This window comes from Lottia gigantea (genome assembly GCF_000327385.1).
Source record: "Lottia gigantea unplaced genomic scaffold LOTGIsca_28, whole genome shotgun sequence".
NCBI lineage: Eukaryota > Metazoa > Mollusca > Gastropoda > Lottiidae > Lottia > Lottia gigantea.
Window position 1 is genome coordinate 2,804,299 of NW_008708898.1, and position 25,110 is coordinate 2,829,408.

The 25,110-nt window shown below is 34.7% G+C and overlaps 1 protein-coding gene across 1 annotated transcript; it reads right to left on the bottom strand.

Annotated features, from left to right (window-relative positions):
* Positions 1-669: 669 nt before the first annotated feature.
* Positions 670-16,656, bottom strand: LOTGIDRAFT_71923 (hypothetical protein; the record flags this gene model as incomplete). Its single annotated transcript, XM_009056460.1, has 3 exons — positions 670-1,328; positions 1,668-1,763; positions 16,518-16,656. Coding segments are annotated over 3 exons (894 nt in total), but the record flags the coding sequence as incomplete, so codon positions are not given.
* Between the last annotated feature and the right edge of the window lie 8,454 nt (positions 16,657-25,110).

The window sequence follows — 25,110 nt, forward strand, 5'->3', positions numbered from 1 at the left end:
CCAAATCACTGATCACATCGGATATCGATTATATAGAAAGTAAACACAAAGACGTTGCGAAGATGACTCATATGTAAAATTTTCAAAAGATAGGATAGGAGATTTTAAGTAACCTCTTGCATTTTTTCCACTGTGACAGAGAAAACTATATCTGTTGATCTTCCAGCTGTAGACTTTCTTGTTTTCGAAGTATAGGCGCCTCAGGGCCCTTTCTTTTATAACTACTATACCCCTTAGATATTGAGATCTGAAAAAATAGAACATCATAATATTATAATTAACTGAGAATCAAAATATTATCAAGCAGTTCAGCCGTGCTGGTATTCAGTAGTAGCAGAACTAATTTCTAGCAGCTCATCACTCCTGGTTCCGCTATGTACACATTCCGTCTGCGTGCCTGTTACAAATAAATGAAACATAGTATCGAAAGAGTCTTTAAATCCAAATAGATATTTATACGGTAAAGTGTTACGGTTGACTGAAATTGAGCCCTGGACTTTTGAGGATAGAAGAAGCTAATACACCAGGTAAAGATCAGGACACAATGCGCACATTATTCGCTTCTTCTTTTTTTAGAGTACCGGGAACTATACCTCGTTTATTAGCTCCTATAGACGTTCACCTACTGCAAAACGACTAAAAGCTTACCTGTCTCTCAAATTTAATTTTACGGCACTGACACTTCACCAATCTAAAGATACACTCCTTGAACTTCCGGTGCATAAAACAATACAGTATTGGATTCTGCGCACTATTTGAATGTCCCAAGAGTAGCGCGAAAGGATAAAGGGGAATAACTTTTCTTGATATCCGGGGACTGAACACCATTAATAAGTTTAATATATAATATGGCAGCCAACAGACAGCAAATAACACAGATATTATGATCATCATTAGTGCCAGTCGGCGTCTGCTCATCATAATTTTAACTTCATTGTTCATGTAGGAATTCTGGCGCGACAAACTAGTGTCTTTCACCCACAGTCTGCACCCGATTAACGCATACAGCAACATAACAGCTACTCCGGGTATAATATAGATAAAACAGAACAGAAACACGTCGTAAATTTGTCTGTATTCTGTACTCGGCCATTGTTCAACACAATAACTGATTGACAGGTCATTGACCACCAGATTATAATCGTCCAGCTTCCTGACCAATATCAAAGGAACCATAACTCCAATTGCCAGTAGCCACGTAGTCAGGATCAATTGCTTTGTCTTTTTCACGGTGAATATTTGACGACTTTTCATTGGATATCTGATAGCCACAAATCTGTCCACACTCATACAGACGATTGTTAGAACACTGGCTCCCACATAAATACCTGCAAATATAAAGTATTCAAACATCAGCTTCAGTACAGAATATTCCGCAACGTGTTTGTGCACATTGGGAGAAGAATCATAATAAAACCACGAGCGGTCAATTTTGTTTTAAGATATAATATAAGTAATTGAAACTACGTAATCTGTCTTACTTTAAAAGAAATGGTTTGGATGGTTTATAATATATACTATAAGCGAGCAATGGCATAATTGTATGGACGGTGATGACGGGTCGGCAATCCAACCCACAAATTAACAAATATAATATACAGATATTGCGGAAGGATATCAATGTTCCGCAAGTTAAAGAATCAACAGATATACGATTTTAGACGCACCTTGTAAATATCCAGTAACTTTACACATGAATTCTCCAAAAATCCATACTTGATAAACTATCTCCGCTACCGTCATTGGTATACAGCATACAGCAACTGAAAGTACAATACAGTGGTTTTAGTTTAAAACAAGATTCGTTCAATCTTAGCAGGTACAGAACATTGGACTGAATGCGTTTTCGCTTCCGTGGATTCATATGACTTCGTCATTCATTTCCAAATGGAATGACCCATGGCAGCTTTGAAACTCATGTTATGCCCACTTCCATCTGAGATAGGTATCAGAGATTCATCACTCCACAGCCATTGATATAATATTATTTTAACGAATAGAAACTATAACTAGAAGTAGGCTAACGTGGGATGAAACAACCTATTATGCATTCCAACCTCTGACGAATTCGATTGTGCTAAAACAATGCTACACATTATTTCTTCGAGGAATATTTTTGGGATCATTTAAAAATGTGAAGCTTGTGTTCAATTACTCAAATGGTTTAATCATTTTATCTTGATCTGTATGTGATATAAGTTTTATTTTCGCTACAAATTATAATGATATGCGTTATTTTTGTTGAATCCTATGGACACTGATTACAAGCAAAGAATGCTTACCAGTTCAGAATAACCAGGGCGACTGAATTTGTAGACCGGGCATCCTTTCGGAGTCCAAATATCACTATTCACGATATTGGTCCCTTTATTATCATCAACATAACGTTGAAAACAACTATTATAGAGCTATACCACTGCTGTGAGAAACACAACATACAGTTTGAAGATAATTTGTGTAATTTCACGGTGAAGATTTCCACTGATGTGATCTATTCATGTTATTTGGTTTAATAATATTGATATGGCACAGTTTGTGTTGGTCTATCCCGCTCTGAACATACTTCTAAGGTAATTACTTGTAACAGTGAGATCTTGTCTTGATCATTTGATGGTTGTATTAAAATTACTCACTGAGAGCCTCTTTAAAGATTGACCAGACTCTTTCACTTATTATCATTATCAATATAAATCAGCATGCTATTCATTACTAACTCTCCAGATTGCTTCTTTCTGGATATTTTTTCTTGATATAATTATTTCTCCAGTTCTTCACTGATCAGTAAACTTTCAGATCTTCTTAGAAACCGTCTTGAATAAACAATTTGTGAAAAACAAAAAGATTTTGGCAAGCCTCTCTAAACCTTCGTTCATGGAAAACTAAAGCTTTTGCAGTTTAACTTAAATATCTTTTAATCATATATAGTGTACAGAGTCAAATGTGTAAAAACTCCAAAACCGAGGTTCGATATCGAGTGAGGAATTTTCAAAATAGCTTCTATTCATTAACATCAAAAAAGAACATCTAAAGTAATACCACTCAGTCGTCATTAAGAGATACATTTCCACGACACTTCAGTCATATGTAATGCAATTTGATGAAATCACTATTGAAAGTTTCGTTTCAATTTTTTGCGGGTTTAATGAAGATGAAGGATGAGCTTACGTGTTTCAGTTTTCGTGTGTCGAATTTATTTTGTATTTTATAAAAGTTTAATGGAACAACAAATGTACCATAAATGGTGTTGGCAGATAGAAATGATACATCAAGAAAAAATCACTCTGTATCACGAAGGTAGGGTTTTGATTAACTTGAAATGAAAAATGGGATATACCTTAACATTAAGAAGAATCCTCAATTACGATGACTGGTTGTCGTAAACTTACTAAATTACATTGGTATGAAACTAAATATGACAAAAACGAGAGGTAAACGAACTTGTTCCTTACAATCAGGAGAACAATCACGAATAAAAGGATAACAATGGACTGTAATCACGATTAAAAAACACAAATTTATTTTTCTTTTATAAATTAATCATCTTTTGTCTCAAATTAATGTATCTCGTCATTTATAGTTAAAAGTTAATCTATTCCTAACTAGCTTTTGACAAACAGAACAAATCAAATTGGTTTAACCAAAGAAAAGTTAGGGCAATCAAACTTAACTACCACAGTCATAAACACCCACAGACAACTAAAATATTACAAAAAAGAATAGATTGGTACAACGAGTAACCAGAAAAATCCATCTGACAAAAAGTCAACAAGCATTATGAAAAAAGCAAAAGAATCAATCAAGGACAGACTGGCACAATCAAGGGCAGACTGGCACAATCATTAACAGACTGGTACAATCAGGAATAGACTGGTACAATCAAGAACAGACTGGCACAATCAAGGACAGACTGGTACAATTAAGAACAGACTGGCACAATCAAGGGCAGACTGGTACAATAAAGAACAGACTGGTACAATCAAGAGAAGACTGGCACAATCAAAGGCATACTGGTACAATCAAGAACAGACTGGTACAATCAAGAGCAGACTGGCACAATCAGGGGCAGACTGGCACAATCAAGAGTATACTGGCACAATCAAGAGCAGACTGGGCAGACTGGCACAATCAAGATCAAACTGACAAGGGAGAACAACAGCAAACAAGAATACTCAAGAGGTACCAATGTATACAAACGTGGAACAAAACCACACTGAGTTTTCTGTTATCAATTTTTTATGAATCTATATAAAATGCTATCAGATCTGGCAATATTGGATTTTTCCGATAAGCAGTACATCTTTTTAATCAGTTTTCATGAGCACTTTAATGGAGCAATCTCGTTTTATTAGTATTTTTTACCACAAATAATCAGTTTAAGTACCTTGTTTACTAGAAATAAATGGATTATGAACATTTATGTTTTACTATCAGCTTAGTGAACTGGTAGTTGGTCAACCCACTGTCTCCAGATATCTCCTTCTTTACGATTTACAAGTTTCATTTCTTAAGAAACTTGAAATACTTCATAACCCATAACCCTGGAGATCTTCGGATATAAATCCTAACTCAAAGTGTCTGTACCAAGAGAATTTATTAATCTTCTATTATGAAAACTTTATGGTGCATTAATTCTTCTATTCATCAAATAAAAACTGTCTACAAGAAATTATTTGTAATATGAGTAGATTGATGAGTTCTATTGGTCTCCAATAACTGTCTGACGTAGATTCCAGTTTTAGGATCCTTGCGGTCCAGCCCAATCGAAGCATTGTCTTCAATGCCATTTATTAACCCCTCATTTTTAAACTCAATAACAATCATTATTGTACCGAACGTACAAATGAACTGAAACACCTGTCTCTATGCCAGCCTTCGATAGGTATTTTGAAAGTTATAGGCTGGCTTAGTGACAGAAAAACTAGGCCGTGTTGGTATTTGCGGACCTCCGGGGGTTTTAAACCTATTTATTTTAATCGGATCCGCTAAACCCGAGATATTCGGAAAGATGAATATTTTTGTAGTTCAGTCATACCATCACAATCCTACACCAAAAGTTTACGGAGATGCTCTATACAAATTGTAGACAATTTCATAGTATGTTAGATAAAATGCTTCTTAGGAGATGTGGAAAATCTCCATTAGACAGGGTCTAAACTCTTTTTCGGACTTTTCTTTTTCTATTCCAGCTGTCAAAGTATCTATCAGTAACTGGAATAGAGGCATATGTTTCGGACTAATTAAAAAAGAAGAAACGTTCAAGGTAAATCGTGCCTTATCAGCGACAATGACCATAAATAAATTTGAAAATTCTTGTTACTGTGTGGACTCTCCGAACGAGAGTTGATAAACCAATTTTTAGAGTGGCTCCGGGTGTCCTAGATGATTTAGAATATCTCGTTAGCATCGTACACACGCCACAGAACTGATTTAGTTGAAAGGAGCCGAGTCATTGGTTTATTGCTATTAAATGTACCAAATGAAGAATATTAGCTATGTGGATTCTCTCGGAATAGGATGGCGATTTGACATACCATGTCCCAAAGTGGCACCAAGTATTTCGTCATTATAAAAAGTATGTATGCATCGAATTGGAGATTTCCGCTCACTGAGAGGGACATGTAGATGTTATGAGCTTGATTCTATATGTAATGTGTCAATTTGGTATCATTACGCTGTCTGCAGTGTCAGTCAATCACTGGTAATTTCACTATGGTTAGGAATTAATACTACATTTTCTTCTTAATATAATCCAATAAACTATCATTAAGTCACGTTACAAGCAAGGTTGTCGATAAATCAAAATTATATTTTTGAGGACAGGAAACTGAGTTAAGAAGGATGGGAAACCAATACTCTCCAGAGTCATTTCCGGTTCAGATCATCGCAAGTTTCTCCTGCTATTCTAACCAAGATATATCGACTTTTTCCTTCTTTGTCTATGAAGGACTCCTTACGGGGTTTCCACATAGCTTAACAAAGATGCCTTTTTGCTTTGGAAGGGCAACGTGGATATTTGATTTTGAGCCCGCTACTTGAACTTGATCCTGAGAGATCTTGGCAGTGATGTTTCAAATTTTCACCCCAATAATTTTTGTAGTGTTAACATAATGCAGTGAAAACGTCGTGATTAAAAGAATGGGGGCGAATTCGGTTAACGGTAGTTGATGCGATGAATCTGTTAAAGGTCTTCCTCCTGATGTGACTGTGTGGCTGATTCATGTGATAATTAGCCTAATTTCTATATTAAGCCGATTCATTAACACCAGGTTGTAAGGAGGTGTAAGCTCATACAATATTGATAGACGTATAGAATATTCAGCACATATAATAAGATTTAATAGATATAGTCATAAGGGTCTAGTCATCGATATATTTATTTTCTTCATTAGCTGAAGCCTTCGGCGATGACATTTTCAGAATGATACCAGAACAAAACAAACCACCATAGTGTCTTACCATTAGCTTTCAGGGTACTTGGTGCTAAACTGACAGAGGCCATATGGTTAAAATAGGATGGGTCAAGGGTAATTTAATAATAAACAATACACTAAATACTTTATGGTCGACATCCTATAAGGCCTATCATCAACACTTCATACGCACTATCAACAAGAATAAAGGTATAATATACAGCCTAAAGAGAATTTCACTTTGTTCAGTAAATATGTCATCATATCTCTTTCTCTCAACATGTTAATACTGATAAATACCTGCCCGATAATAAACTTGATGATAAAAATCATATATTATACCAAAACAACAAAAACAATAAAAACAAATCTAATACATGTACTCCAAACGATTGATGATCCTCTTGTATGAGGAATCATTCTTACCGTTACTTACGTTACTGGACAAACTCCTTCCAACAGACAACATGGGTCTTCATGTGATGAAAAGGGCAATTGAATAACCACTGTGGTATAGAATGCACACCTTCCCGATCATCTAATGGCATTCTGCCACAGAGATTGTTAACTCGGCACCTCTTTCGTGCAATCCTCATCGGTAATAATTAGCTAAAAAAATTTGTATCAGCAATTCTTTTCATTTGAAATTTTTTTTTATCGGTTTGTATAGGCTACTAATGGTATTTTGATTATCTATATAAAAGAGAATAGATACAGGCGACATTTGATGCCTTGTATAGTTAGGACTATTAGAATTATTAAATTTTTAATACAATAATATTAATCCTTTAGATAAAATGTGGGTTTTAACAACCAACAAATACAGCTTAATATAAACCCTTAATTCAAACACTGCCATAAAAAAACAAATGCAAACAACATAGAAATAAAATAGAAAACGTTGCATCTGCTTGTCGTTCCGCGTGAGCGGATGGATCTTATATTACATATTAAATTGAATATTTCGAGGTAACAATTTTGAACAAGATGAAAGACAAATTTGTATAGCCTTTGATTGTCAGGATATTACGCCTATATAAGACCACTAAGGCCGTATCAGATGCTAGAATCAGCAAGTTTTGGTCGAAAGAAATATTTTGTTTAAAACCATCAAGACGGTATCAAAGGCTGGAATCAGCAAGTTTTGGTCGAAAGAAATATTTTGTTTAAAACCATCAAGACGGTATCAAAGGCTGGAATCAGCAAGTTTTGGTCGAAAGAAATATTTTGTTCCAGTTCTGAACATAACATTGGCCTAGTTTTGTTGCACCTACTACTAAATGTAAGTGGTCACTATTATCTAGACGAGGAATAGTCAGTCTATGTTCAATCTGTTTAAATTACACCTGATTAGTAGCCTGCCTACTAAAGAACTACTAGTAAAGGATTAAAGGCTTCCAGTTCAATTCTACAGTCAGATACTAATGACCTCCGTCCAGACACTAGGCTATTATTTCTACTCTTATTTATCTTGATATTTACGAAAGGATACCTCTTATTGATATAAACACGTTGCTTTTTAGATTAACAATTCTACTGCCAGGTTATTTAGATATTTCACACAATCAACTACTTTTCTTGAAATACACTTTTCAGAAAACTATTATTACATACTTGACTTATTTAAGCCCTTTTCATACGGCCACATTTACACACGTATGATTTTTTTGCATATAATATCCAGTATTAACAGATTATAAAACATGGCCACAGGCCCAATGCATAATGTAGTTTTAACAACTATTTCTACTTTCGGCATTCGATGTAACTTTCACGGTAGACCGTTTGCTATTTCCGATCACATTATTCTGTAACAATGGGCTATGCACGAAGTAGGTTTAAACTTCAATGTTATGCTTTTAATACTTGTTCGTCATATCAGGGTTGCTAATTTTTCAGTGTATAATGGATGGTGGTTGTAGACGAATATTGGAAATGTTCACTCGATGGGGAAGTGATTTCCACTCCATTGAGGAAAGACTGCCATTCACTTCACTAAGCATCAGTGAGATGCGAATAGAGGTATGGTGTCCGTTGGTGTGCGGTACAGATTAAAAGACTAGAAGGACACGATTGACATCTTTTGTTTTCAATTGTATCGACAATCACGTACTGAACGCTGCTACGGAGACCGTACCATGTCTACCCAGAAGTCAAGCTTTAAAGGATATTTAAAAGATCGTGTTACTTCCAAATCAAATGGCATGTTACCATTAATAATCGTTACAATATTCTGATAGCATAACGATGGTACATTATAGAATAACCATCAGTATATTTTATTTCAATATTAAACTGTTTGAATGATGTTCATTAAAATGAGTTCAATCTTCATCCATCGTCTGTCAAACGATATTCTAAGAAATGACTAATCTTTGTTAGAAAATAAACCAGGGATCAATACTGGAGCACTGAAAGAATGAACTACCTTGGATGAAATATACCAATAAAATTCTACAAATGGTTTGGACGTAATCGGATTGAATTACTCCGAATGGTCGGGTTTGTAGGGAAAAACTGAGACATTAATGATTCTTGATTTGCCTGTTGAAGAATAGTCTTTACAAACTCCAGAGAGATCACCCTCACCCCCTCTCTTTGATTCTAGCTTGGGTAAAATTTGACACAGCTTCACGAAATTTGATCTCTCATTTAGGCCAAGAGCATTTGTTCAGGCTTAAACCTGAACATTTCCCATTCTTTTCACGAAAAGTGGACTGACCGATTAATTGTACGCATAAATTTTCTTTTATCGTATCCGCGATCCACGATGGCGTCAAACTGGTTGCCCATCTTTACTTTCTTATGACTTATGAAAAAACCACGAACAAAACTTTAAATGTCTTAATATTATGTTTTTAATTTTATCATAAGAAACTCCATGGACTATAATTTCGAAACACACTTCAGTTGAGCCCTTAACCTTCTGATGTCAATTTACATGAGCATTCAGCTCGTAGAGAGTGTGATGGGTATACATCATGTCTCATGCTTGCTGTGATCCAACATGCTTACCCACTTTTCCAAACAGATATGTGATAACATGTATTATTCTTTCAATTGTCATGGATCCCTAGCAGTCAATCGAAATCGAAAGGGGTGTCATCGGCCATTTTCTAAAGGGCGGCGAAAATGTCGACAATTATTTATTTTGTTTTCTCCCATAAATAGGAGGATTCTACTGATACATGCCTTGTATTATATTCTTAACAGGGTTTTCAGGGTCAAGAAATTCAAATATGTCAAAATCGTTCCTATCCCCGAAAATCCAATATGGCGGCAAAAATCTATGCCCAGTTGACAAACCCAGTCGAAGTGTAGTGAGTATTTTGAAAGAGTAAGCAAATGTCAATCACAACTAATAGCATTTGACTTTAAATTCAAGAGAGAAATCGAATCAGTTTATGGTAATCAATGCATTTATCTTAGGAGGTAATCGAATTGATTTAAGGTTATCGAATAAGATATTACAGAATAAATATACCTTAACCACAACGCACGTACAGTGGATGAATTTTGTAAAAACAATACAATTTCTATTTCTGTTGATTCTTTTAAACTATTTTTATTGTTTTATAAATTATAGTTGAAAGAAGGAATCGTAATTGTTTTATGACCATTCTATGCTAATAACTTTTTTAAAAGATTTTTTTCGAAATTTAAAAAAAAAATGATTTTGTGTCGCCTAATCTGAAGAAACTGTAACTCTAAACTTGAAATTTCAATGATATTTGAAAAATTCTTTTTGCAATTAGTTAGAATTGTTCCGATAAAGATTTCGGAATGAAATATTTTGATCCCGAAGTATAGGGTCAGACGCCATCTTGATATGACAAAATAATTGTAATACTCATTTCCTTTTTTATGTTTCAGTAATTGTCAAAACTGTCAAGGCACATATCTCGTGACTTTGACCTTTGATGACCTTCATACTTGAACAATAGTTGCTGCCCCTGACGAGATCTGTCCAAAAGTATATTCACTTAAGTTAACTTCCGGTTCTAGAGCCATTTGAAAATCGAAATTTTTATCTTTAAAAAGCTCTGTCACGTGACCTAATCAGCAAACGACAAAATTTATTTTCTGCGATCTGTCCTCTCTGAAGACGTATCACACTTGATATTTTGAAATTTGAAAATTTTGTACTGACTTCTAACTGTGCGTAAATTTTTTATAACGCGTATGCATTTGCCAACCTTTAAACGTTGCATCAAATAGGACACCAGTTTAACCAGTTCATGTCTGGGATTTTATTTAAATAATAGGAATAGGTTTTACAAAGTTTAAATATTTCATATTTTATATGGAAGATCTTTTCAAGGTCAAAGGTCATTGATCTTTGATGTCCGACGTATACTTCCGCCGTTCAAAAACTTCAATTTTCAAAACTTTTAAGGCCGATGTCTCTTTTATTAATCTTATAAACAAAACAAGAATTATTGTGCTTAACGAGATCTGTCCAAAAATATCTTCATTTGTGTTGTGCGATGTCGACTTTTTACTACCGAATGTCATCAAATTCGTGCGTCTTTTCACTACCGATTTTTGTACTTTTCTGTACTTTTTTACTACCAAATTTCGACAAGCTTTTCTTTTTCGGTATAAAATTCCACTATGACTTTAAAATGCAACATTTCACCAATGTATTAGGTCGGATGCGCAGTGCATCGGTACCGTCCACGGTTCTAGTTTGTATTTTGTTCCGTAACAATCAACTGTTTGAGCCGCAACATTCAATTCTGCTTTTAGAAATTGAAGAGTACAGATATTTCACAACATTGGCCTACATACTTGTAAGTTAATTGATACAGACTCCATCGGATACAGCAGACAGTATTTTTAAAACAAGAAAATATATGACAAAACAACTTTAAGGAGAAGAACATCGCTAAAAACACCAATTCATCAGAAAGAAAACAGCGAGATGAATGCTATCTCAGAGACTTAAATTAGAGCTACTTATTATAAACTTAACATAAGTAATAAGTACTGAAAGTTGTCAGAATGTTGAATTACTCTCAATTGAATTCTTTCAGTTAATACTTAGGAAAATTGGCACTTTATTAAGACTGCTTACAGACTCAAATTGGCCTCCAATCCTGTTGAAATAAACATAATTCAAGAGAGGCAATTCTACGTTATTTGTGTTCCTTATTGCACAATCCTGTATAAAATAGTTACATTTGAGGAGTCGTAAATATTGTGATTACTCCCAATGGGCATTGAAATAAAAATTTAAGAGATCCCGGTGAGGTTGAAATAGGTATTTATCAGCTTGATCAATAGGATAATGATACCACCAGAATACTAATACATGTACTTTAGTCCTAGAAATTAAAATAACTTAAGTTACAATACAAAGTCAAGAATTGAAATGGGATGAAGTTTTATTTCTTGCTTTTCAATGATCCACATTTTATAAAGTTTTAGGTTTGAGAAATTGCATTAGAAAGTCTGAAATGGAGTTTTGTAATCGTGCAGCTTATAATGGCAACGACGGACTGTAGCAATAGCTGTAATTTTTTTCGACTGTCTTTATTACGCAATGATGACGCATTCATAGCTCAGCTTTGATGAATACATTCAACATTTTGGAAACTTGATTCAAAACTAATCATAAAAGATATGATATGACAACTCGGCGAGTCTTGAATGATATTATTACTATATAAAATAAAATTTTATTGAGTATTGATATATTATCTCGTATTTTATATAATCTTATTACAAAACAGTCTCTAGATATTCTCTTTGTTTATTTTCTGCTGGTTACTTCATTTATTCTTGATCAATATGACAGAACAGTGTGTCTGGCCACTATATATATAATAATTGTCAATCTGTCAATCCAGTCGTTCCACACCTGGATACATGGTCCTAAGCGATTCAGTTATTCTCAGAGAGAGTACCAGATATTCATGATTACGACGGGAAAAGGACACCAGGAGATTTCAGGGTAGTCCAAATGTTTCTGAGACCAAATGTTTAGAAACATAGATCCTTCTGTAATATAAAAAGTTTTGCGCGTTAGATGGACACGATAGTTACGTTATGCTCTTATCGTGTTTGTCATTGTTCTTCGCAAAGCAATAATTGAGGTCACGTTCTTAACCGTTCAATTTGAAGTAGGACGTAAAACTCCATTCATTTCATTTCATTTAACCGTTCAATTTGAGATTTTACACTATTTGACAGGGTTGGTAGATGATTTAATATTTCAAGCAATGTATTTGCAAAATATATGAAGACACGGTCAGGTTTTCCAGAGCGTAGCCTGAATTGAGATTTCTTAATAGCCGAATTTACAGTGTCATATTTTCAACATAAGGGCGAAGGGGAGGGGGGTTGCAAAAGTTGTTGATAAAATATAAACCTATGGAATTGTTGAGATTACGACGTCTGTGACTTCTGTTGCTGGATCCAGACGAATCCTTCGAAACCTCAACCTGATCCAGTCTGGTTTTTATTCCTAGTGCATGTAACAACCTGACAATTTTTCAATTACCATATATCAGGAAAATCGTTACGAAAACGTTTCATTTCCCCGAAGCTTTCATGAATATAAACCTTAAATTATTCAATTCCGACTGAACATACTCTTATCGCTTTGATTTATCATTCCAGACACTGTATTTAGAATCTTGACAAATTAGTTTTAGAAATATCAAATTTATTTTGACACTAGTCATTATCTTTATATAAAAAGTTCGATAAGTCTGACAGAGCTTCAGTTTTTATCACAGAACACAATTGATATCCTTCGTTTTACCCCAACGGACTTTGCTTTGTGCCGATTGCAGGATGGTAATGCCTTGGCTACATCCCAAAATGTAATTTAATTAGCCTACATCAGGAAGAGGAAATTATGTTGTTTCTAAATGAGCTGCCGTGTCTTAAACGGTTACAAAAATGGTAGACCTATTTAAGCTTTCTCGTAAACTAACGGTCAATCGTGGAGGTTCTGCGTGTCCCTTGCATCATAGAAGTGTGCGTCACGTGTCTTTCATTGAACAATGTGACAGGGATAGGAAAACTCCATTGTAACAACCGAAAATAGGCCAATACCGGAAGTAAGGGAATATGATCTGTAATTAACAGATGATGGACGAGCACCTAGTAGAAGGTCTGTTGTTTACTAACGGAGCTGTTTCAGAACTATTCTCTTCCTCGCTCGTTTCTTAAATTGTTAACAAACATGCTATTTACTCTTTCTCGCAACCATCCAACTAAACATAGACAGATCGATGGACACGATGAAATAAGAAACATGGCGACTTATAATTTAGTTTACCTATACAGGAAGTTAAGGAACGTAATCTGTAACTTAAATATGCCATGAAATAGCCGGCAATAAATGATGAATGAGTGTCCGCCTATTATTTAAATATAATCAATATTACAGCCATAATTCCCCCTACATAAGTCTGTTTTCTTTCTGAATTAACAGATACAGACAATTAAGATGAGACGACCTGTCATTAATCACTATTCTTTCACTGGAGAATTGAAGACGATATGGCGAAATCTGGAGTTTTATTGTTTTCTTCAATCTACAATTTCACGAGAAACATAAAATGATTATATGGTGCCATGATGCTCTCTTCGAGCTAATGTGCTCCTTTAGTCCTTAGGCGACTATTTGGTGCGTTAGTGCGTAAATACTATTCTTGGGACAAGTGCCCGAAGTGCAAGGATACCCATTTTGTGGTGCTTATATAGAATTCTACTGAAATCCCCCCTTCGTCCTGAATGTTCCCTTAGTTCTTAGATTCTTAGCTTAAGAATGTCCACTTTGTGCTGCATTGCTTCCTGCATGTTAGAATGCTCCTTCTGTATCGAGAACAGTGTTAAAGCTAGACCCTATACTCTATATTTCTGGTATGTACTTGCTATATATTCGGATGCCCGTCATTTGACTTATTTGACAAAAAGGCACTTGATTGAAACAGACCCACAAATACTTACGAACAAAGGTTTAGTACTGACTATCAAAGAGAGTTATTAGACTTGTCAGTTCTCACATGAACCACAATATCGTCCATCTCCAGCCATTGTTTTTCTTGAAAGCTCTCATACAACTTTGTACGGAATTTCATCCAATTAATTTAGTGTAGGGCGACGCTCAAACATGGTAAAACATGAATAGACCAGTGATTCAATTATCATGGGAACTGGTTGAACCAATAACACGGATCCCCACCTTTGAGGGGCCCCATCTCCATTGATACCAGATTCTGGTAAAAAAAATCATTCTCCTTATAGTATCTAAATATAAAGGTACGCAAGTAGTCATTTTGTTCTTCAAATCTCTGGAGTATCTGGAGCGGAAGTAAACATCGCCGAGTAGGAGTATGATGTCCAGAAGAAAATGGCTACATGCGTACCTTTATATTTAGATACTATAGTCTAAGAGATATGATTTTTTTTACCAGAATCTGGAATCCTAAGAAAAAATAAAATATTAAAAGTAAACAACTATAATTAAACTAAGAAACCAACAACATACCGGCACCCCCTCTAAACCGCAACCCCGCATCAAAATTTATTGGTGAATATTTCGCCTATATTACCCCTTTCCCACAAAGATGTAAGAAGAGGGATGTGATTGTTAGTCACACTTTATGTCATTGTGCCCGTCGGAATTTACTTTGTAAAAGCTAAGACGGGATGCTAAGTTGGCTAAATACTATGGCTAAATATATGAGGCACGGTGTCCAGTGCCTAACACGGTGCGGGATAGGTTTATCAATTCAGTACAAAACATATAAAGCAAACCGTGCCCAGACTCGTCATCCATCGTATTAGCTTGTTCTATTTTGACACCGCACCGCATCGGACACCGCACCTCGTCTATTAGCACCTTCAGAAAAAAGGAAAATATAGTTGTTGATAGTAATGGCGTTTGGTTGTAAGGAATCTACTGAATGGTACATGTATCATTAGGATAATAAAATAGCGAGTAAATACCAGAGATGTGTTTTAGAGTAGTGATAGCTCGCACCATGTTTTATGAGATTAATTATATTAATGCCAGTTTAACGAGACGTAAGGTGAAATACCTCTTTAACCTTGCTTTCATAATATTGCCTATTAGTCCTATAGTTAACATGGTATCCATTCGAATATAAATCAAATCAGGAACTATTAGATATGCATTATTTCAGATTGTGGCATTAAGTTGGCAGCCACATTCATTAGTTGACATCAGGTGTATACGTGACAATCTTCCCATGGTAAGGCTTCTTAATACCTTTCAATGTACAATGGGTATCATCGTCTCTCCACCCATATAATCGGGCGATTCTATAGACATTTTGACGGTAACAACTAAGTATATTGAATGTTTATGTACCATTTATGTTTTGGTTAGCTTACGACCCATTAGCTTTACATTTACAGTTCGTGATAGAGAATCTAATATTGAATTATAATGTATTGTTAAATGTAACGTATCTGTAAATCAATTCTGTTTCAAGCGACCAATAAGCTTTTGTCAAGATAACCACCATTACAGACCTCATGATGCCGCTCAGTTATGGATCTGTCAACTTTCACTTATTCCAGAGCGTGCAAATAGCTGAATATCTTTAAGTATTTTTTTTATGTCCACTGAAATATTTGGAATTTGAATACGTATGTTCTTATTCCTTTATCAAACCTCAAAACTTTTTTTCACACCATTAAATGTTATGCGAGTGATTAATTTGAATTCTAATAAAATGTTTCTCTTAATTCCTCGGCTTTATACTAGTGGAATTTTATAGAATTACTTACAATAGAATGTCAGAATTCTATTAGATTGTATTAATTAGAATCGAGTCTTCCTATTAGAGTCTTTATTAGATTCATTATAATAGAACGCTGTAATCAGCAACTGACAACGGTTGGCATTTAAGTATTTATCAAACGATTTGCGCAATATATAGCATTCGTGTTCAGTAACAGTTTTTTGCATATACAAAGTCTTAGAATTGTAAGCTGTGAATGAAAGTAGTTGTTCAATGTATATCAGATCCGTAAACAATTACAATATCTTGACCCAATAACTTATTGGATATTTGTTCCTACCCAGGTCCCAAACTGAAATAAAACATACGCAAAACTTACCTAAAATATCAGCAATGGCCATATTGACCAGAAAGTAATTAGCTGAATTACTTCTCATCTTCTGATTGAGTAAAATGACGATCAAAACAAAGATATTTCCAATTACTGCCATCAGAAAAATTGGTATGTAGATACATATCAAAATAATTGTTCCTATATCATGATTAGCTAATGAAGATGTTTCTAAATTACCACCCGTATCCATAAAATAGCTACAGTTTTCAGAGTAGCAAGGCACCGGTAGGTCTAGAGCTGTATTGTTCACTTCCATTGTTAGGCTGGTATATTGAAATTAACAGTTGATCTTCAGTTGTAACAATTCAATTATATGGAGACATAGTCATTTATCGCAATTCCGAAAGTTGCCTTGAAAGGTAGCAGGCCTGATTTTCTATCCAAACACAAAACTGTGTTAAATCCGACGGAATAGAATGCGCAGATTACAGAACACACACAAACCAGATCATCATAGAAATGAAAGAAAGAATTTCAAGACCAATCCTCATATAATTCATTCCATTTTGCTGGTATCTAAACACAATAGAGGCACTTGTGTCGATCATCCAAATGCAAGAACGACCAGTCTGTATCCAGCAATTAATTTCGCTTCGGCCTCTATAAAGGTATACTAAAGTTTTCAGTTATTGTCCTCTTTTATTGCAGAAGGTGTTTGTCTCTGTAATGTAACTTCTGGACCTCGCTATGTCTTGTTTTAGATATAGCTACGACTCGTTCTGGACCTCGCTATGTCTTGTTTTAGATATAGCTACGACTCGTTCTGTACCTCGCTATGTCTTGTTTTTGATATAACTACGACTCGTTCTGTACCTCGCTATGTCTTGTTTTTTATATAACTACGACTCGTTCTGTACCTCGCTTTGTCTCTTGTTTTAGATATAGCTACGACTCGTTCTGTACCTCGCTATGTCTTGTTTTTGATGTAGCTACGACTCGTTCTGTACCTCGCTATGTCTTGTTTTTGATGTAGCTACGACTCGTTCTGGACCTCGCTATGTCTTGTTTTTGATATAGCAACGACTCGTTCTGGACCTCGCTATGTCTGGTTTTTGATGTAGCTACGAATCGTTCTGGACCTCGCTATGTCTTGTTTTTGATATAGCAACGACTCGTTCTGTACCTCGCTATGTCTTTTTTTTTTGATATAGCAACGACTCGTTCTGGACCTCGCTATGTCTTGTTTTTGATATAGCTACGAGTCGTTCTGGACCTCGCTTTGTCTCTTTTTTTAGATGAAGCTAAGAATCGTTCTGGACATCGTTCTGTCTTATTTTTGATATAGCTACGACTCGTTCTGGAAGCAGCTACGCCTGGCTTTCTTTTCAAATCGACTTTTTTATAAACCGGCGTTTCGTGTTCCTGAATTAACAAAGTCTTCAATATTTTGGATAATGGCACAAATAAATGCCTGTGGAATTCAAATGGTCAACGACTTTAATAACAGAATTCTCAGGAATCACGGATGTTGTCTAGTAATGATGGAATGGTCTGTCGTTTATCTCTACACCTATAAACACTGTCTTAACTAGTATATTTTCTCTTAGATAATTAAAACATTCACAATTCTACCAGGTGTTTTCGTCTTTTAAACAAATCTACCTTATCAATAAAACACTTGGAATAACTCAATAGCAATCCTTTACACTCAAATACCCACAGTCCAACCTGTTATTTCAATCATTGTATATCAATTCTTATTATGATCTATGTTCTACGTTTAACACTTTTAACAGTGTGGGATATCTTTATAGATATTGACATGTACTATACTTATTAATTGTTTTTGTTGTGAACATTCTTTCTTATGAACCATAGTTGTAATCGCACCCGTACCTTGGTAATTTTCAATATTGGGTTTCTAAAGCAATCTTTCAGTGAAATTGTCTTACAAATTGTATACCACACTTATATTTTTATTTGCAGAAGTAACCATATTAAATATTTCTTATCCTTGCGATTTCAACACTTTCTTGCTGAGACAGATTCTACACTAATATTTCCTTTCTGATAATACTTGTACATGTAAACCTATCTTTTACAGGTTGTCAAGCACGGTAAAAATGTAATAATGCTTTGAAAAGTGTCAAGTCTTCCTTTTAGAAACGTGAGTATAAACCGAACCTAAAGAATTGTCAATCACGATAAATCTACAAAAGTTATAAGTCTTCTGGTACTTCACCACAGTAATCGGTGAAGAAAATTCATTTGAAAAAATGCCACAATCTGACAAAATCAAATCTTTACATTTAATTCAAAATCAATACACTTTTAATTTAATGATCCCAGATGGAAATCACAAGCGACAGCGTCCGCTCGGATTGTTTAATGTTTATTAAAAACTCCACACAGTCACGTTATAAAAAACGCTGAATTTTTCATTTGCATGAAAAGGTATTCCATTTACCTTTTAGAATTCGAAACAAATCCATAAAAACACATGAAATAATCAGCACACTTATTCCCAGATGCAATGATGTTAAATTGTTTAAAAACTATGTTATCGTTGTTTCGTTTCCATTTTAACGTCCTTGTTGAAGCACGGAATTTATAGAGACCGCGTTACGTTGTACATTATCTATGTTAACTGGCCAATGGAAGAAGGTGCGTGACTGAACCACACTCCATGCTCCGTTCAAGTTTATCCGCTTACATTGGTCAGAGAAAGATGAAGTTAAAATAGTATAATCGTCTACATCACGTGTTGTTATTGAGACGGTATGATTGATTAATAATATCAATAAATTGCTGTCTACCAACTCAGTACTTTACCAATAAATAATTCCAGTACATAACACACCTGTTAATGCCATTATAAATAATTTAAACATAATAATCAGGTAAATCAGAGTAATCTGTCCCTTACTACATGTAGATAGTATGTGGTTCTTGTAGTCGTCCAAAGCAAACCACAAGAGACTTCCTTATACCTACGATAGCAAACAATAAAAAGCATTTTTTCTTTTAGGCTATATCTGTCTCCAAAAGACGGACAACGCCATGCAGTGTGCATTTGAAGAGCTTTACCACAATACTGGTACTCTATTCCAGTTTGCAGCTTAGGATTATTAATAATATTAATAATATTGTAACGTGACGCTTAATCAATGACCAAAAAACTCAATTGTTATTGAAAATAAAGATAAGAATCGATCCTAGTTTCTAATAATGAAAAAATAGTGGCATTTTAATATGTTGAAGTCTGGATAAATTTTTCAATCACTCAAGAATAAGAAATACAATTAAATTGTTTTTAAAAATCAATCTGATGATTTAGGACAAAACAACGATCGCCTGTTTGTCTTTCCTATCACGCAATGGAACAATTTAAAAAGTCTCCCATATCTAAGCAGAGGTTAATGGGTTTTCTAACTTTTTTTAAGCCCACCACTTAGAATATTAGTTTATTGATCTCTTGAGAAGGTTGTATATCCTGAATGCACTTGATAATTATATATAAAGCAAAATGATAGTCTTGAAGGAATTGACCACAATAAAGATAAAAGACATCGATTCCACAGCTTTTCTATTCTATCCGAAGTGTGTAATGATACGCGATACAGACTATCTGAGCTAGCCTTGTCAGAAATGAAGTGTAAAATTTCCATTAAATATGATGACAATATTTTAGGAAATTGGCTGGCCATGAAATAACTGTTGTGTTTCTTCTGGCAGTCGATATACATGTATTATGATATGAATTATGGTCAGTATAATGAAGGGTCGATGTAGCATATGGCAAGAATGATTAGTTTAGTGTCAGTGTGTTCGAGCCTAATTTATAATGTATACACTGATAATATATACAGTAGATACCCAATGTTGATGGTAAATAGGTAACAATTACTACTAATTAAATTACTTTAAAATATGGTGCTTTAAGACAATTATATTACGCTGACTTGGCGCTCTTGCCAGTTGTTACAAAAAGAATAATCAAGAATTATAATCAATAAACTAAGGTATCAATAAGATCGATCTATAACAAAAATATGCAATGAAATGAATTTTATAGTACTAAGGCTAAAGAATAATATAGAAACAAAGGCCTAGTTTGTTGAATGGGACATTAAATCTTGGATGGAAAGCTTAAAAAGAGGTGTTTGAAATCGCTGTTCTGGTTGAAATTGCTATTCTAGCAGGATTCCCTTACTTGCTTCATGTCATTGTCCTCTATTACAAGCTCAAGCAAACAGGCTATCCTATATTCATACGATACCTACACTAGAGGAGTTGTTCATTTTGTTGATTAGACTTGACCTGCCTCAGAGAAGATGTTATTCTGATTTGACCTACATCACAGAGGATGTTGTTCAGATTTGACCTACATCATAAACGATGTTGTTCAGGTTTAACCTACATCGCAGACGATGTTGTTCAGGTTTAACCTACATCACAGACGATGTTGTTCACTTTGTTTATAAGATTTGACCTACATCACAGACGATGTTATTCTGGTTTGACCTACATCAAGAAGATATTGTTCACTTTGTTTATAAGATTTGACCAACATCACAGACGATGTTGTTCAGATTTGACCTACATCGCAGACGATGTTGTTCAGGTTTGACTTACATCACAGACGATGTTGTTCAGGTTTGACCCACATCACAGACGATGTTGTTCAGGTTTGACCTACATCACAGACGATGTTGTTGAGGTTTGACCTACATCACAGACGATGTTGTTGAGGTTTGACCTACATCACAGACGATGTTGTTGAGGTTTGACCTACATTACAGACTTTGTTTATTCGATTTGCCCTTTCATCAGAGAAGATTTTATTCACTTTGTCGATAAGATTTGACCTACTGCACTAGAGAAGATGTTGTTCATTTTGCTGTTTAAGTTTGAGCTGAATAAAGAAGAAGTGAGAGTTTAATTCGCAAAGAAAATCTACTTAATCAAACCCTGGTTCACTTTTAACCTTTTGTCAATTGAAGTTAATAGGATAAAAGCAAGGAATTGGATTGTTTTTGACAAAAGATTGACACACGCAATATCTGGCTTAATTTTGTTAAGTCAGTAAATATTCTTTTACCGTTTATTTCGATTCCCTTCTATCAATTGGAAATTTGTCAGAATTACTAAAAAAAAAACGTTTATACAAGATTGACCAGATTTGTATTTTTATTATTATTTGTTGAAATATAGCTTTATAGAACCAATTTCAACATAGAGAGGAATAGCTAGGTCAACGGAGGTGAAACTCCATCTTTGTTGGTAGTTTTAGAATTTATATTTCTACACCAAACATAATCAAAGTGCTTCACAAACTTCTGGGGGATTCATTCATTATTCAAGTCGATTGTCATAAGGTGATAGCTTGTATGAATTATTTAATCAAACTAAGTGAAAATTAATCAATTTCTTGTTTTCACGTTAAATAAAACTGAGTAAGTGAAATATTTATAAATGGCATTACTCAATCATTACACCTATATAGATAGTGTTCACGGTGAATTATTACATCAGATTATTCTGAACAATTCAACATGACTTCTGAGTTTTATTTTCTTAAAGGAGAGTTCTTGTTTTTTTTTAGGGAAATTGTCCATTAAATTATCTGAAAGTTTTAACTTAAACTTAGATCAATGGATATGTTGGCCAAAGCCAAAGAAAGCTACAGAATAAGAATATTTAGATCGGATTTATAACGAAAACAGAAAGTACGCTGATGGTGTTTGGGTTCTGAAGGCAGCTGGTCTAATAGAATTAACTCATTGATACAAACAAAAGGTCACTAATGGTGTTACCAATATAGAATGTTGTTGCTTGAATGTTGTCTGTCGGTAGTCTGATCTTCAAGGGATATAATCGACTAGTTACCCCTAAAATTTGTTAGAAACATTTGACGTAGAGGGCATGTTATACTAGGTCTTAATTATGGTAATTTTAATATTTCACTCATCTTATTAATCAATCGCGAAAATTAAGTTTAAATCACTCATTATTAGCCAATCAAATCTCTTAACTTATTTATTTTAAACTGGCTCCTACATTTAGAGTTAAACAGAGTCATTTAGTCGAAGAAGAAAGATCTACGTCAAATTTGGAGAATGACAATAACGCTTTCGATAATTCAGATCGTCACATCTACCGGTTACATTAGATCGTTTTCCAAACATAAAAAATTAATTCGGAAACAGCACCGATAACAAAATATATTGTTAAAATCCGTTCAAGGTATCAAAGGGATTGTAAAGAGGTTTTCTAAACTTTTTATGTGGATCGGGGACACTGATAGCATCAATTTGCACCATTCCAATTCGATGTCGTCTGTGGTTCTTGCAATTCCACTAAAACTAAGAGGGGAACTGCATAGATATCAATAGTAGCTTTAGTGACGTGATAAAACGCGTTAGATTTAGTGGAATTACAAGAACCAAAGACGTCGGAATGAAAATTGGAATGGTGCAAATTGAAGCTATCAGTGTCACATAAAAAATTTAGAAAACCACTTTACAATCCCTTTAATTATATCATTATATATATTAGAAAACAATATCCCTAATAGAATAAATAATTTACAAGGACGAAATATGTGACGTGGCATTGCTGATGGTTATTAACCTAAATATTTTGCCAATAATGAATAATGACCCACAATCTGGTTTTCAAATTATTAACTCCAATACTTAATGGGCATTATCAATTTCATAAAGCCCTATATTCTCAGGTGTATATTACAAGTATATGTATCTAGTTTAATTATTTTAATAAAGTCTGATAAAGATATAATTTGTAAAGAGAAAAATAGTGATTATATCAATGTACCATAACCCATATAGTTTAGTTATCGCCAATATTAAATGTAATGACAATATATTTTCACAATTAATCGAATGTTAAGTTTATTTAAATCGGTCAATCGGCCAATATAAGGCCCAGGTGGCACAATGACAGTGAAGTCTGAAAGTGAAAGGCGCCAAAGGCACGAATATACCTCCTGTTTGTGGATTCATATTAATCTCAGAAATTCTGTTATCTTATATTGAGTCCAGAAAACACAAACCAGAAAAGTAAAGCAAGCTATAAAGAACATGGTCCAATGTTTTCGGCGTTCAAGCCAAGTTGCCTTAAATAATCCGATTCAGACTGTATCGGTGTATGTACTCTTCTCCCATCGCCCCATGCTACAATAGGCATAGAATAGACCCATCTATTGAGGCATCCAGAATCTGACCAATGACCTTATTAATGATAAACAAAATACGAATTGTACTCCGTGAAGTCCCAGAGGCATCAACCAAGAAATTAATATTCTAATCACAATAGGCAGTAAGACTTATTTGTGAATACTAGGTTTTTATCCCTGCCCCGGGAATCAACAATTATATCTTATGATATAAGTAGGCTAGATCATAACATACTGCCTGCAAGGGAGATAATTTCTAGACAGTATTATTTTCATAAGGTTTCTCGTAAGCTTTTGATACTTTTATCGCGTTATTTCATCTGATTTTGTAGATAATTGGAAATTACTTTTCAAACTTTTCCGATGATTAGCTGTAGTTTGTATCAAATCAGCTCTAAGCAAGAAGCACTTGCCCCACCATCGACGGAAATTCAAGGGGAATTCATCTCTACAAAATCCCTTTTTATTTAGCAACAGTCCGCAACTGGAACAGCAGCGCCCCTCTCGTTTGATGTGCCGAATTTAATTTGAGCAATTGGCACATGAAAAGTTCAACGTTCGTTGATTTACGTCCTTTTTTCATTCCTGTACTTTCATTCTTGAAAATTTTATTAGCGGTCAACTTAATAGCTAGCGTATTTGGTCAGATAAAATCATTTTAAGGTGGCAATTATCATACATTCTATTAGATAAATTACAATTATAGGTTATGATTTTGTTTTTGTAGTGGTATATCCAGGAATATTAATTGCCTTGTTGTTAGTACCATCATAAATATCATTGTAAACTTGCAAATTTAAATTTAGTTTCTAAAAGGTTACTCGAATTATGGATTTTCCATAAATAATTTGCTGTGAGAAGTTCAATAGCTGCTTGTAATTTTTTGCAAATAAGTTGTTTGGGTTTCGGGTTTCATTTTGCGGTTCGGATTGTTAGGACTTGGTTTATTTACCTTCCATGGTGCAAAACCAATTAGAGGGACTGCTGCTGATAACATATGAGCGGAAGATTTGCTGGTCACTGCGATGAACTACTTGGCGCATTCGGGCAAGGGTCTCGAGGGCCGTTACTCATACTTGGTCTCAGGAAAAAGTGAAGAAAACACTAGAAAAAGCCCGTAAAATTTTAAGACCAACCTGCGACATATGCCAACATAATCCTTAGGCGCGTTTTTAATACAATCTATTGGATTTTTGGACATCAATTTTTAATCGCGTTTACGAAGAGATTATGACGGTTATCTAAAGACATTATCAATTCCGATTCCATCTCATCAGCGAAAATTGGCGACACCGTGCGGTATCTGATGCCCTCCACACGCTTATACAACGCTGGGGGCATCGCGACCTTAACATACTCTGGGCTAATTTTCTGTCGCCGTAGCAGCTCCGTTGTGACGGAGATAGAAGTATCAAAATCACTTATTCAAACACTGAACTG